The sequence below is a fragment of the Perissodus microlepis genome, chromosome 23, assembly GCF_051167445.1.
Source record: "Perissodus microlepis isolate ML-2025 ecotype Zambia chromosome 23, ASM5116744v1, whole genome shotgun sequence".
NCBI classification, from domain to species: domain Eukaryota; kingdom Metazoa; phylum Chordata; class Actinopteri; order Cichliformes; family Cichlidae; genus Perissodus; species Perissodus microlepis.
Genome location: NC_140482.1, coordinates 33,074,846 through 33,090,052, shown reverse-complemented (window position 1 = coordinate 33,090,052; position 15,207 = coordinate 33,074,846). Strand labels below are relative to the sequence as shown.

The 15,207-nt window shown below is 47.9% G+C and overlaps 1 protein-coding gene across 5 annotated transcripts in view; it reads right to left on the bottom strand.

The window, feature by feature from the left end:
* The window catches only part of patj (PATJ crumbs cell polarity complex component), an 84,430-nt gene that overhangs the window by 49,672 nt on the left and 19,551 nt on the right, over positions 1 to 15,207 (bottom strand). For 4 of the 5 annotated variants that reach the window (XM_084920395.1, XM_084920397.1, XM_084920396.1 and 1 more), the window contains exons 17-27: positions 14,553 to 14,741; positions 9,037 to 9,246; positions 8,538 to 8,594; positions 3,521 to 3,787; positions 2,902 to 2,986; positions 2,626 to 2,689; positions 2,031 to 2,111; positions 1,742 to 1,813; positions 1,445 to 1,622; positions 1,089 to 1,199; positions 828 to 887 (exon numbers count right to left, since the gene is read on the bottom strand). In XM_084920395.1, the coding sequence (XP_084776521.1) occupies positions 828 to 887; positions 1,089 to 1,199; positions 1,445 to 1,622; positions 1,742 to 1,813; positions 2,031 to 2,111; positions 2,626 to 2,689; positions 2,902 to 2,986; positions 3,521 to 3,787; positions 8,538 to 8,594; positions 9,037 to 9,246; positions 14,553 to 14,741 (1,374 nt within the window). The remainder of the gene's footprint in view (positions 1 to 827; positions 888 to 1,088; positions 1,200 to 1,444; positions 1,623 to 1,741; positions 1,814 to 2,030; positions 2,112 to 2,625; positions 2,690 to 2,901; positions 2,987 to 3,520; positions 3,788 to 8,537; positions 8,595 to 9,036; positions 9,247 to 14,552; positions 14,742 to 15,207) is intronic. The other variant, XM_084920398.1, reaches the window with a different exon arrangement.

Sequence of the window (15,207 nt, the reverse complement as noted above, 5' to 3'; positions counted from 1 at the left end):
TGCAGTTTCTGCTGCCGTTTCCTGCATCAGAGTTTTGGAGGCTACGCTGCCATTAACAAAGAAACACCGGAAGCTCTGAGGGCTCGCGTGACTGCATAGCACAATCCTGCGTCGATCACTCCATCATGACGTCTGTCTCAGAGCTCTGCCTTATTTCATTCTTTTTATATTTATTAATCAGGCTGCCAGCTTCATTATGGATTCTTTATAATGTCCATCTGTCTCAAAGGCGTTAGATAAAGACTGTGGAGTATGATGGTGAGTGTGGTTTAAGCATGGCTGAAGCTGAGACTTTGACGTCCTCTCACACTGATCCTCAGACCAGGACCGTGCCCTGTGTGGACGCAGCGCCCGGCTGCAGCTTGAGGACAAACACCAGATCTTATTTCACACTGAAAGAGCCGATCATTTTGTTTCGTTAGCCCACATCAGTAAGATGTTTTTATTTTGTCCCATTCTAAGCTATTTTATGGGATCATATTCAGCTGGTCTCACAGTGTTTTGTTGCATTTCTTACTTATTAAACTCGTCTCTGTTGTTTCTGTCATGTTGTAAATGATTATGTTACAGCTCGTGTCGTCTTCGGCTGCTCTAAGATGGATTTTCCAAATCCTGGGAAAAATTCAGTCTCATCTTATCTGAGTCTCCACAGGCAGCAGATCTAATCTGTTAAATGTGATTTCTGAGCTCCGGAATGACATGCCGCTGTTTGTGCTGAGGCTGTGTCGCCCTCTGCTGGTCTCTGTTGAGCTGTGCAGGCATCTCACAGATACATACATTTCTGTGTGTCCTCGTTAATACAGACGGACAGAGTGTGGAGCTCTTACCGGAGACTCCATCCTCTTTGTTTGGGATCTGCTGATGGTTGAAGCTGTCAGAGACATGGGCTGAAACACACACATACACACACAATTAAACACACAGAAACTCGAAGAATCAAACAGTTTGGAGCGTTTGACGTGTATGAGACAGAAACCTCTGTCTATGCTCAGTTAACAAAAGTTGATAGCTTAGAACTTCATACAGATTTGTGTGTGTGTGTGTGTGTGTGTGTGTGTGTGTGTGTGTGTGTGTGTGTGTGTGTGTACCCGTGGAGTCGCTGTCAGGCTCTGGACGATGAAGACAACGGGGCTCGGGGCAGATTTGATCGTGTTGACCGCCTCCTCGTGACTGGCAGCTCGCAAGTCAACACCTGACACCTTAACACACACACACGCACACACACACACACACACACACACACACGCACACACAGAGTCGAAGGTCAGACATTATTAAAATGTTAACCACAAAACTGTTTTTACTTATAAAGTCTTTTCCTTCATAAACGGGTCGCTCTGAAAGATTCAGTCTCAGGCTGTGTGTAAACTATGGATGTAGCGCGCATGTGTATATGCGTGCGCGCGCGTGTGTATAGAGACCCAGGAATTAGACAAGACCCTACCTCCAGGATCTTGTCCCCGGTCTTCAGACAGTGGGTGTTGGCGGCGGGGCTGTTGGGTAAAACCTGCTTGATGAAGATTCCCTTCAGTTCCTCTCCATTCCTCAGTCGCTTGATGACATGGCGACCTCCGACGATGCTCAGACCCAGAGACTGACCCTCCTCAGGCCACACCTCTACCCTGCACAACAGCGAGGGTGGAAGTTTGAATAATGTACCAGTCTCTCTGGGTCACCTGACCTGTACACAGTCTCCTGGGATATCATAATGTACCTGTGTGTGTGTGGTTGTGTGTGTTACCTGCGGGGCGGTCCCCAGTGGCTGAAGGCAGGTGTTTCCTGTCCTTCCCCCTCCTCTCTTTCAGGCAAGTCACTGTGAACACAGACCCACAGTCAAACACTACTTTTTGAAAGAAAGAAAACCTGAGCCTGAAAATCAGGAACAGGTGAGATGCTGGGCCACAGACACACAGACACAACTTTAACCACATAAAGCAGCGATGATTCTAAACAGAAATGCACCCACATTTGAGGCGTCTACCTGTTTACATCTGTGTTCAAACCAGCAGAACGTGAAGCAGCTGTCCTACCTGTGGCCACCTCTGATTGGCAGAGAGGCTCCCCCCTGGCTCCGCCTCTTCCTCTTCGCAGTATCAATCCTCCTGACAGACCTCCAGGGGAAGAAAAACACAGACAGGAAGTTTCTGTGATTAAACTCTGAGGCTGGTTTGTGACCACAATGATCCAGATTAATCTAACGAGGCTGAGAGTGAGCGCCAGGTGCCCGCTGACCATATGTTATTAAAAACAGCAGGAAACCGTTGACTCATGGAGAAATCAGACTGCAGTTAGAGTGTGAGAGCAGCAGAGGGTGCCACAGCACTGTGACGGGACGCAAAAGGAGCTGATGGAGGAGAAAATGAGTGTGTGTGAGGTCTAAGCTTGTGAGCTGCGAACAGTTAGCAGGTTTCAGCACTGTGGGCAACTTTAACCTGGCAGCGAAGAGGACACCAGACGTTACTTGGGGCGTGATCGAAGCTTCTGTTTCCAGAAGATCCGGCCTCTCTTAGCAGATACAGCTGTTTAAACACGACATACAGCACAATAACAGACCTCTGACTCTCTGAGCGAGTGTGTATGAGGAGGAAGAGTGACGGCGAGCGTGAAGGTGCAGCAGGAACTCACTCGGTGTCAGTGTCCGTGAGAGTCAGCTCAGAGTCTGCTTCGCTGTCTCTGGAGTCTGGAAGACCTGAAACACACACAAACATCTGTACTGCTATCACTCGAGGACCTCATCTTCACCATGAACTGCAGAACCGCTGACCCTGATCTAGGTGGATTTTCTTTAAATGACATCCTGTTCCTATTCACCAGGTCATGAGATGGAAAAAAAAGAGAGATCATGGATCTCGAGTCTAAATAATCTTAAACGTGATTTAGACTCGGGCGCTCTCCTCTCACCCAGAATCAGCTTTCCCACAGATGCAATGCTTTCATGGTCCGATCTCTGCAGGTCTTCCTCCTCCTGCATCTCTCTGCTCCAGGCCTGAGGACAAAAACCACCAAATAACTACAAATACATACAGAAGCAGAATGTCAGGACTTTTGTTCTGACCTTCATCCGGTCACGCAGAAATCAGCCTTTAGAAAACATACAAATGTTAAACTGCTGAACTTTTCCCATTAAAAACATGCTGGAAATATTAATACCCAAATATGAACAGTATGAAAGAAAATGGAGATAAGGTGTGTCTGAGCCTAAAACCACCTGAGTGCAGGTGGAGTCAGGAGAGCGTATGGTTCTCCAGCTCTTTCCCCTGTAAAAACAGTGCTTCTCAACCCGCCGTACCGCCAACGGGCAGTTCGGACACGTCAGATCAATCAAGTTGTGCTTTAGAACAGTTTTCGGGTTTTTTGGGGCGTCGCTGCAGAGGCAGCACCACCCCCGGTCATGGAAACATGGGGGACCGTAGGCAGGGTAATGAGTTCTCGCTAATACCTCGCCACTCGCGGCCGTTCACTTCATGTTTTGTGTGAGCGAGTCAACGTCAATGAAACTTCCTCTTGCTTGTCAACTCACCTCATCTGCCCCCCCAGCTCGGGTAAGGGAGGCCAACTTCCACTCTTCCCAAGATGGTGGGGGTTTCCTGGGGGCGGGGCTCACGCTGTCCTCTGGCTCTACCTCCTCTTCATCAACACCCATCTCCCTGCCTTCCTCTTCTGGCCGGAGGTCAGAGGTCAGAGAGGAGGTGGCGTAGCGAGGGAGAGCATCCAGGATCAGCTCTGGCTCCTCCTCCTCCTCCTCCAGATGAAGGCTCTGTGGAAGGATGGCGGCCTCGCTGAAACCCTGAAACACAGACGGCAGCATTCAGAGACGAAGCTCCAGAGGAGCGACCGAGTAATTAAGACAGTAATGACGACAGGAAGTCCAGCAGCTTCAAACTTCACCAGTGAGCTCAGGTTCACCATGTCTGAAGAATGTTCAGGCTCCAACGTGTCACGAGATGCATCGATACACACACGGAGACATTTTTCACCTGGCAGCAATGCAGAGACGTAATCAAATGCAATTGACTAAACAGTGTCATTAGCCATTTGCTCTGATTGGCTGTATTTCTGTCTGCTTGCGTTAGACGTGATTTTTATCATTCCTGTAAGCCCTCAGCTTTGTTGGCCAGATCGCCTTTAAAAACATAGATTTGAATCTGAAAGCACTTTCTGGTTTCTCAGCTCGTTTCTGCTCTTTAATGGTTTCTTGTTTCTCACACCTGCTCAGAGGACAGGTGTGAGATAATAATGAAACACTCACAGTCGAGATGACTCCCGTGTCTGTGGAAAACAAACAAGATGACTCAATTTGGATTTCTGGAGGTCGTGAAGGACAAAAGGAGGCAGAAATCAGAATCCATCATGGTTCCCAGTGTTTCATGTGAAAGTGTGAGAGTGTCTCTGCAGCTCGCACTAAATCTAAAACTCGCCTGACTTTGGACATTAGCCTTCATCTCCAACTCCCCAAAGAGCCTCCTCAGCAGATACTGAGGGGATATCCTGTTCTTAACATTACGATGCAGACATTAGCCCGCGCCGGGAAATATTAATGACAACACTTAGGCTAATTTCCATCGACGAAGCCTCATCGTCAAGGACTCTGCTCCTCTTCTTTTAATTTGGGCCCGGGAAGCCGGCCCATCACAGCGTATAATGGAGGTGAGGAGTAGACGGCGGCAGCGGCAGAGAGCTCATAATGCTAACAGGATGTTCTGCAGACTGATGTGTATTGGCCGTGACTGCCTGGCCTCATATTCATAAGATTTAAAGACACTGTCATTTAATATCTCTGCCATTAGACGATGAGGACGGAGCATCGCTGCAGCGCTGCGGTTCATGTGAGGATCCTCAACGACTGTCTTCACCGCCTCGCTGCAGCGACTGCAGTCACATGACTACATGACCATCTTCACAGGAAAGAAAAAAAAAATTAAAAAAAAGAACTGCATCGCTCCAACAGGAAACTCCACCAACAGCCATGTTTCTGCTGTGTTACAGAAACAAAGGTCAGAGGTCGCACCTGGGCTTACAGTCTTTAATGATCCTCCTTCTGCAGCTCAAACAACCACAGCTGCAGTTCCCCTGACGTCCAGCAGAGGCAGTAAAGAGTCACTCCACATAGACTCCCACGTTTCCCTCCTCTTCATAACTGTGCAGGGGAGGTTTTAGCTTTCTTGGAGCGTGGCCTCTGTGACTGACAGGTGGATGGAGACACAGGTGGCTGTAGCTGCTAGCTGTCTGCTAGCGTCATGTGAACTAGACCTCTGGACCGTCAAAATGACATAATCTGACCAATAACATGGCCGCTGTAAGGTTACTGTACTAACAGACCTTCAAACCTCACACAGCAGAGGAATTTAACCGGAAGTCCTGTAGACAAATCAAACAACTCTGACAGGCTTCAGTTTTAAACCCAGAGCTGCTGAAGCTACTGCTGAAACGTTCAGAAATCCATTTGGCCAAAGTGGGCAGTAATCAGATTACTGCAGTGGAGACACTGAGCAGCGTGGTTTTACAGCCTTCTCAGTAAAATAAAGTGAAGCAGCAGTAAAGCGGGTCTTGAGTGTCCTCTGGGTTCCTATGGCTCCCTTTCTGTCGTACGCAGGCTTCAGCCGGCTGAACGCGCCGTGGCAGCTCTTTATCTGCACAAACAGGAGCAGAATGAAGTGAAACGACGGCAGTAGCTCGTTCTTGCACACCTGACCTCTAAAAGTTAACGAGGCGTGGGCGTGTAACGGGGTCTCTCTCTGGTCAGTGTGACAGAGAAGGATCCGGCAGCAAAGTGTAAGTGCCGACCCGGCCGTCTTTATGGAAACCCATCAGAGACCTGTGGGCTGTGAAAAAACCTCTTCAGCCAAATGGGCTGCATATAAAAGAGGAAATAAAACAGCGGCGCAGAGGACGGCGACGGCACAGGACACGAAGAAGAGCAGAACTCAGCAGAAATGGCAGAACAAAGACGAGCTCAGCGGGCTGATGCTTCACAGACACGTGTGCAGATATCAGAGGCTTCTGCTTTTCTTCAGCAAATCACAACCACCTGCTCAGGTACGGAGCAGTGACACGACAAACGCTCCGAAAATGAATCCACGTGTTGCTAAACACACAAATCAGCAACTATAACAGGACGCCTACCCGCAAAGGTCAGCAGTTCGATTCCCGGCTCCCCCATCCTACTGCACGTGCGTGTGTGGATGCGTGCACATGTGTGTGTGTGTGTGTGTGTGCGTGTGTGGATGCGTGCATGTGTGGGTGCATGTGTGTGTGTGTGTGACTGAATGAGGTTTGCAGTAAAAAGCGTGATACATGTATCAGTCCGTTTGACATGCATTAAAATGTATTTGATGGTGCTTCTGTAATTATTTATTTAAAGGTTGAACTCAGTCACCAATTTCTGTGTTTACTCATGAACACACAGTCCCCTCCATTTATTTTCTTACTCCTTTTCTCAAGTTTTATATTAATTTTTGGAAAATTTTTCCCAAACTTTTTTCTGTGCTTCTACTCAGCAAAGACGGACTGAAAAAGAAATTCACACTGTTGTTTTTAATATTTCACGTGTGTGAGGGTTCATTCATTTATTCACTGGATTATTTATTACTTTATTTGATTTTGACAGCTGCAATCATAATGATGTCACACTGTGATGTCACAAACTGCAGACAAAAACCGTAACAACGTCTCAGTTTCTGTAAAATTTTCTGTCCATAAGTATCTGTACAAAGACAAACAGCTTGTATTCTTCTCTGTCTGCAGTATTAGTGAGTCGTAGTACTGCAGTACTACGTGTACAGATGCTGGAGGACCAGAGTGTCCTCAGAGTACCCCCCTCCACCCCTCCACTTAAGAGAGATGCTGCTGCTGGTTGAGCTGATGGAGCACTTTATACCATTCAACCATCCCGCTGAGTCAGCAGCTTCACAGAGACAGAGAGGAGGGAGAGGAGGGTGAAGGAAGGTGAAAGAGAGGAGAGGAGGAGGAGGAGGAGGAGGAGGAGATGAAAGAGCAGCAAGAGAGAGAGAAAGAGAGAGAGAGAAAGATGTGGAGGAGATGATAGAGGAGAGGGGAGCATGGAGGTGAAGGCACAAGAGTGAAGAGCAGTGAGATGGAAGAAAGCAGGAAGAGGGAAGATGACGTCATGGCGGGTTATCAGCGCTGACGTCGAGCTCTCGCCACGTTTCATGGACAGCTGAGCTCATGTACAAGGAGGAAGGTGCAGAAACATGACGGCCATTAAACATCCAAATGAAATCTGAGGAAAGAGAATCTCACTTTCCGTTGGCCCGACTCACTGCTCCCAGCATGCACTGGGCTGATGACACGCTCATTTTTATAAGTGTAAGGACCAAAGTCCTGTACTCTTCGCTCCCAGTTTCAGAGATGTTTTCAGCACATTTCACCACAGGAACGACCTCATAGCAGATTTTCCATCTTTTTTGGATCCGATATGGAACCAGCCTCCGCACGTTCTGCTCACTGCAGAACGTCTGCACCTGCTTCTGATATTTAATAAAACGGTTTCATGGCTGAATGTTTCTGCTTTACAGACTTTATTATTTATCTGAGCAGCGCCTGTTAAATCTGCAGATTTCTGACTGCGATCAGAACATGCCAGTAAAATCTCATGATTTTTGAATGGAGTTTGGTGTAAAGTCCTGCAGCTGCTGCATCAGTGGCAGGTTTCAGGTGAGGTCCCCGCCCCCCACCTTACACGTCATCTCAGAATATACTACTTTAAAGAAGTGAGTGTCCTGCGCAGTCTGGTAACCAAATTTAAAAGCTCCTGATCAGAAATAATCAAAAAAAGGATCTTTTAAATTCAAACTCACTCCACTCTGTCTGAACCGAGCAGCCATTTCTCTTCATCCCCGTCACGCTCTACATATTTATTTACATTCATTCGGCCCCTCGATTCATCTTTCTTTATGGTCAGATGCTCTGGCAGCGCCGTTCATCTGGTATCCAGACCAATAAAGCAAACTGAAGTGAAAGGAGAGCAGGAAGAGGAGATTAAGACAGAAAGATTTCCATTTGGAAGATGAACACAGATGGAGGGAGCAGAGCAGCGAGGGAGGAGGTGAGCGATGTGATGGGGGACAAAATCTTAATGTCCAATTAGTCTGGACTGATTAACGTTTCTAACAGAGACAGTCAGAGCCCACTTTATTAGGTACACCTGTAAAATCCGACACAGATCAAACTGTACAACCTTTACACTGAAACTATCTGCACTTTTCTTGTTCCCACGGCGTGCGTTCTAATTCAAACGTGCACACACACACACACACACACACACAGTGCTGCTTAATGCCTTCATTCAGAGCAGGAAACTCAGTGAGGCCACAAAGGCAGCAAGGGTTCAAGTAAAAAGGAAGCAAGTGAGGAGTCCAACTGTGTGCTTCACCATCATCAGAATCCAAACCATGAGAGCAAGATAAAGGACAGAACAGCCTTAGAGAGAGCTCAACAGCAACAATATCCTCACATCACCGAGGCTGTGAATGCCCTCCATCGCTATTAGCATCGTGTGTGTGTGTTTGTGTGTGTACCTTTGCCACAGGTAGTGATGTGCTGCTGTCCTCTCTCCTCCTCTCTGGTGCCTCCACCTACACAAACATGCAGATCAGAGTGAAGTCAGGTCCATCCACAGAGGAAGACTACAGAAGAGTGTGGAGGCATGAAGGTTCACCACAACTACACGGTGCTCTCCCAGCGGGAGGCCGAGGTAAGATTTCAGCAGGTAAGAGTCCACTGCAGTTCATTCATGTGATGCAGACAGAAGGAGCTCTTTTCATTTACTCTCGCAGCTCTGACATCGCTGCAGAATCACTTTCCCAGTGATGGGATTATATTTGCTGGTGGATGAACAAACACTGGAAGCGGTTGATTTATGCGTTCAGGCATAAAACACCTTCAAACCTCGGACCTACCAGTCTGAACCAAAAACCAGGAAATCTGGGTCCATGTTAGTCACCTGCTCAGCCAGGTGAGCAGGTGACTAACCTGCCAAAGGTTAGTGCAGGGGTCAGGGTTACGTTTTGGACTTACCACCAGAGGCTTCCGGATTCCCAGGCGGACCGTACCAGGCGGAGCACACTTGAGAACCTCGACAGCCTCGGCCAGACTGAGCATGTCCAGCTGGGTGCGGTTGACCGACACAAGCTGGTCTCCAGGGAGCAAACCGCCGTGGAGCTCCGCTGAACCGCCAGGTACCAGAGACCGGATCACCATCACACATCTGCCGGGGTCCAGCGGGTCCTGCGAGCCGGAGAGGAAAAACGTTAAAGCAGAACACCAAATTTTACCTCCTGTAGTCTGATGCTACAGTCAGGACTGGGCGGATGCCATTGCCCCCCAACGAGGGTCGATCTGTCGTTTTAATCACATAAAATGGAAATATTAGCCCCTCCCCTGGAATAATTACACTTGAAATGACCTTGTGTTTGAGTGATCTACAACTGCTCGCCAATTTTACAAAAAAGGTTTAAAAACAACACAATTTCATCTTTTTTAACATTAACAATAAAAAGATACTTTCCCTGGTGGTCCACGCCCCATAGTTTGAGAACCACTGTGAATGAACAGGTGGGGATAACATTAATAATTAGTAATAATAATCAATGATCAGGAGGAACCGCCTGAAACACGTGAAGATGGACCAACAAACTTTCGTCCGGCAGAAACGCCAACTTTAAGGAACCTGGGAGATCGGAACATTGTGGTTTGGAAAGTTGAAAACATCCATCTTTCCAAACCAAAAACAGCACAAAGACAGAAATGCTCACATCTTCAGAGCTTCAAAAGAAAACCACAAAAGGTGGCGAGTCCACTCACCTCCTCCTCACCTCCTAAGACTACCCGACCTGTATGAGAACCTTCACCGACTCTTTTGTGTCTATGTTTGGTATACCGAGGCCATTAGAGCAGCTCCCAGTTTTAGTTTCAGCAAGTTTAAAACCAAGAGCCTCATCCACCGAGTCGGAAATCTTTAACCAACTCTCAGCCCAGCATGACCGACCCCAGATCAGCCGAGCTCATATTTCACACAGAGTCGAGGGAAGTGGGACAACGACCATTACAGATCATCCTGTCTGTTTCATCACTCTCACAGGGAAGAGCGAGGAAGACACACCGCCATCATCATCACCACCACCACAGAGGACAGGCAGGGGGAGCCAGAGACCAGAGAAATAACAGCAAACACATTCACACAAACACACAGACCTGAGGAAGACGAGGCTAAGGACGTTCAGTGACTGATGAAGACGAGACCACAAGAGTCTGCGGACGTTAAAACCAGACTGAACCCATTCAAAGACCCCGGGGAGCAGTGCGTCTTCTCAGGACAGCTGACCTGCTTCCTGTTTCACACCAATACAGAAACAAAAAGCAAAGACGAGGCAAAGAAAATAACCAAGAAATTAAAACTCAGGGTGGGGGTCAAAAGTTTAAGAGGTAGGGTACACACAGACATGTCGGCAGTCTGTCCAAGCACGCAGACGTGACAAATATCTGCCACGACGCTGAAAATCTGTTTTTCTTTCTCTGAATCTAAATTTCATGTAAAATATCCATCCCTGTTTGGGCCGAGTGTCAGCACTCTGAGAGAATTAATCTGAGCATTTGGTTTGTGATGGTCGCTGCTGAGGGCAGCAGTAAATAAGCAGCTTTTATCCTGCTCATGTTATTAGTCATGTGCTGTAAAAAAACGATTTTCCTTTTCTAAAATTAACCCTCGAACCTTAAACGAAGCCGCATGCTCTACAGCTATCTAAGAAATTAAGGCTTTGCTGCATGTTTACTGACACGACTCTGAGGTTATTGTTGTCTTTAAATTCTTTCATCTTATAATCAGATAAAAACTTCTGGTGCACAGTGTGCTGTACATCTCCACAGGTCAGCCAGGAAGAAATAAGAAGCACGTTATACATTTTCTTTATTTGACCTGTAATTTGTCTCAGGACACTCATTTTCTCCTCAGCCTCGTAAACACTTCACCCACAGCGAGTGACGCCACTAATTAATACCATCGTTGCCCATCTGAAGTGTGACAGAACATGTGGTCTGCAGGCGATTACCTCCTCCTCCGCCGGCGCTGCTCTCTGCTCAGAGTTTTAACCAGAGTGACTATGAGGCTGGCCAAACCCACGCTCCCCCAGAGCCTCCTGCGCCACTCTCAAACCCTCTCCTGGTGCGAGCGGATGTGCGCGGCGTGAATTCCCCGGCGTCGAACCCCGGGCATCGCCCGCGCTGCAGTACGAGCTGCCGTGCCAAGTTTGAGGCTGCCAGAACAAAGCCAGCTATATTTTTAGACTGAACAACATGGCTACAGGTGGTGAGGAGTCAGAACTCACGTCCTCCACTCCTACAAGATCCTCCGGAAAAAGAAAGGCCGCCGCAGTCAAGAAGTGGAGGAATCAGAAAAACGTAGGAGGGGCTGGAAAAAAGAAATTAGAAGCGTTTCTGCCAGGAGTAGTGAAATGTTTCACACACAGAACAACGAGCAGGGTTTGGGTGTTTTTGGATATGTAGGTTGCAGGGCGTCTGCACAAAGTTAGACTTTTGAAGACCTTCGCGATGCCACAGAGAATCAAACTCGGGAGGTTTATTCACCGAAATAAACACGAGCCCAAATATTTTAGGAGCTCTCACTCAACTTTACATTTGTTGATTTAAAGAACATATTTCAGGACCTTTCAGCGCCTCTCATGTTTTATCATATTTCTGACTTTTAAGAACTTAATCGATACTTGCCCGAAACATTTGGACGCTCCACGTTCTCTTACTTTAACGTGGGCTTCGTTGGAAAACTGGCAGAAACCTAAACGCAGCTTTCGGCCACTCGCCCATCAGCGCTTCACGGGCATGTACAGACTCATCTTCTATCAGGCAGAAAAATTCATTTTAATTAGAAAAGATTCATCTTTGGATTCTTCAAAACAAAACGCCCTTTTGGAAACTTGAGCGTGGCGACCTCAGAAATAAAAGAGAACACAGACGTGGAGTCATCTCACGAATCAGAAGAACCACGTCCTGTACAGACTATATAAGGTTATTACCCAAACAAAGATGGGTCTCATCATGTTTTCTTAAACATGATGAGACCCATCTTCTGTCTTATATGTTAAGAATAATTACATTAGAAAGCTGTGTGAGCGCTGCAGCTGTGAAAGTGTTTCTGTTCACCGGGCGAAAACACCGGGTCTCAGCACTTCACTGCCCTCCAGCTCGCGCTGCAGCGGTTTGTGTGTGAAGTGGGACTGGCGCGAGCCGTCACAGCGCTTGTGCTGTGCTCTGGTGGGAGGAGCCTGAGGACTTAATGACAGCAGGAAGGGAGATTTTAAAACCTGTTATTAGAGGAAATTCGAACTCTGTCAGCTTGTTTTAAAGCTCGGGGGTGCCAAGTGCTTTCATACGTGTCTGGCTGCAAACAGGTGAGACTCGCTTTGAGATAAGTGTTTTTCTAAAAGCTGACAATAGAGCAAAGGCAGAGTTTGTCTTCGTGTGATGAACACTGTGGCGGCTTTGATTCTTCTCGTATCCTGTGACCACCAGTGCATCTGCGATCCGGCCGTGGCGTAAGGATAAAGAATCGTACCACCCTCACGCCGATGGTTTCGGACCCGAACTGAGCTCCTTCAGTCTTTGGAGAACACGTTCGTATTTGTGCCACGAAGCTGCTCGCTCTGTTTCAGAGGAAACTATGAGCCAGAATCCAGACAGACAGCAGCTCTCCTCTTATTGCCTGCGGCCATCTTTCACTCAGCTCCGACAGGCGAGAGTCGGTAACAGGAAACAGTTTGGCAGGAACACCGGGCCGACGTGCCCTTGGGCGAGAGATACAGAGAGCGGAGAGGATAGAGAGGGTGAAGGTTTGTGAGGAAGTTGATTTGTTTTATTTTGTTAAATATGATGCAGGTCGGATTGACTCTAAGGCAGAAGCTTCGCTCTTACTGCCGATGATTTTAAATCATATTAAAGTCAAACAGGAGAGAAACCGAAGTAACACGATGAGTCTGAGACTTCGTCATCAGGTCCTGAAAGCCCTGGCTGGACTCCGTCCTATGGACCTACAAGCTTTGTGACCCTGAGGAGAACCAGAGGCAGCCCAGAGCACAACGAGGACACGTAACAGAGACGTGATCAGGCATGAACAAAAGGACCTCTTAGGCCATCATTTTACTTTTAAACCATCAGACTGTTTTACAGGCACGTCATTACAGTTTGTGCTCTAGAACAAATTCACTGGAGAAATCCTTGGTGATGCACAAAAACATTTTCCTCCACGACTTCACGCACTTTCACAATTTTGGGACCACAAAGCATGCTCAGCAGCCTCCTGCTCAGCCTGTAGAGCTGCTGGAATCCAGACCAAATTCTAATCTCAGTTTTCCAACAGCAAAGCGGTTACGTTCATCGTTTTACAGCAAAGACAGTGTGGAAGTTTCACTCTGCACAAACGCTGCAGCAGGAATAACGGCAACGAAACGTTGCAAACATCTGCAGGACGAGGGCCAACAAGAGCCAGAAACACGAGCGGATCACACTGTGTAGCTAACACACACACACACACACACACACACACACACACACACACACACACACACACACACACACACACACACACACACACACACACACACACACACACACACACACACCTCTCTCTCCTAGGCAGATCCTGTGTCTGCAGGCTGACATGATGTGGACCAACTGGGAGTTATGCTGGAGCTCGCTCCACCACCTCAGCTGGGTCTGACAGAGGAGGAGGAGGGGGCTGAGGTCTTAGAGGTGAAGCTGCGCCTAAAGATAAAGCACTAAAGCAGGTTTGGAGAAGATAAAGACAGCAGACACACCAGAGTTTCCCAAATTTACTCCAGAGACAGCGATGAATCTAAAACCTCTGAGATGAGCTTCACTTTAAAACATTTCAGCTTCGCTCCGTTTACGCTGTCCTGTGAGGAGATGGGAAACACATGAGTACCAGTGGCACCTTCCTGTAAGACAGCTGTTTGTCTGGACTCGGAGCTGCCTGAGCTCTGGGGTTTTCCTTCCATCCTAGAATTTTTGGAGTGTCAAGGTACCCTTGTCCACCTCTGAGGCTCTGAGATTCCGCAGGTGTACCTCACCCGACCTGTCCAACCTCAGTCCAGCATGTGTCCAGATACTTCAGAGGTGTTATCAAAATTCCTTTAAATTGGTCACATTCCCCTTAAACAACGTTTTCAGTGGGACGTTGACATGGTTCACAGCCACAGAGCAAAATTAAAGATGGAAGCTGGTTCTGGACACCACTTTCAGAAATGCTAACGTTACCGCCGGCTTCACACAAACAGCTGCAGTCATCGACCTGCAGTCTACCAGAGCGACGTGAAACTAGAAACGAGCAGAGCAAAACGTGAGGAAATGCTAGCAGCTGGACGGCAGGTTTTGCTGCCGTCCAGCTGAAGAAAGTCGGATGTGCACACAGACACCTGTTAGGTGAAACTTTTTCAGACTTTGGGAGGCCAGTCTGACGTGGTCTCCTGGCCCGTACGATCGGCCGTCAGAGCTGCCACTCTTACCTGGTAGTCAAGGATGCTGAAGCCGAGGCCTTTGTCTCGCTCTTTCTGCAGCTCCAACACCTGAATGTCCGAAGACCACAGAGCAAGCTCTCCGTCCTCATCCTCCTCATCTTCTTCTTCCTCATCCTCTTCCTGGGTGTAGTGGGTCTGCTCCTCCCTCAGCACCACCTCTACAGGTGAGACCTGCTCCTGACACAGAAACATTTAAACGGCAGTTAAAGCGCGCTCACACGTAATAAGTGATAAATGGGCTGGTCCTTAAATACCTCCAACTCTACCTGAGCACTCAAAGTGCTTTGTGCAACACTCTTTCACCAGTTCACATTCACACACATGGACGCGCCCAAGGACACGTTAGTCCTGCTCTGCCTCCTGACCCATAAACCTGAGCAGGAAAGGTCGACGAGCCCGGCACTGAGGAGGTCTGTCCTAAAGTAAACTTCATATTCTCCCAGCGATCGCTCTGCGTGATCAGCAGTTTAGGAAGCTAACGCTGCTAGCTCAGGTATTAGAGGCCGGGTGCTTGATTGTTTCATTGAACACTTCCTGTCATGGAGAAGTGTTTTAAGAAATGTTCAGGAATGAACTCAGGATGGAGCTGTCTGAGTTTAATTCATACTCCACAGAGTGACAGCAGGAAGTGAACCTGTCCATA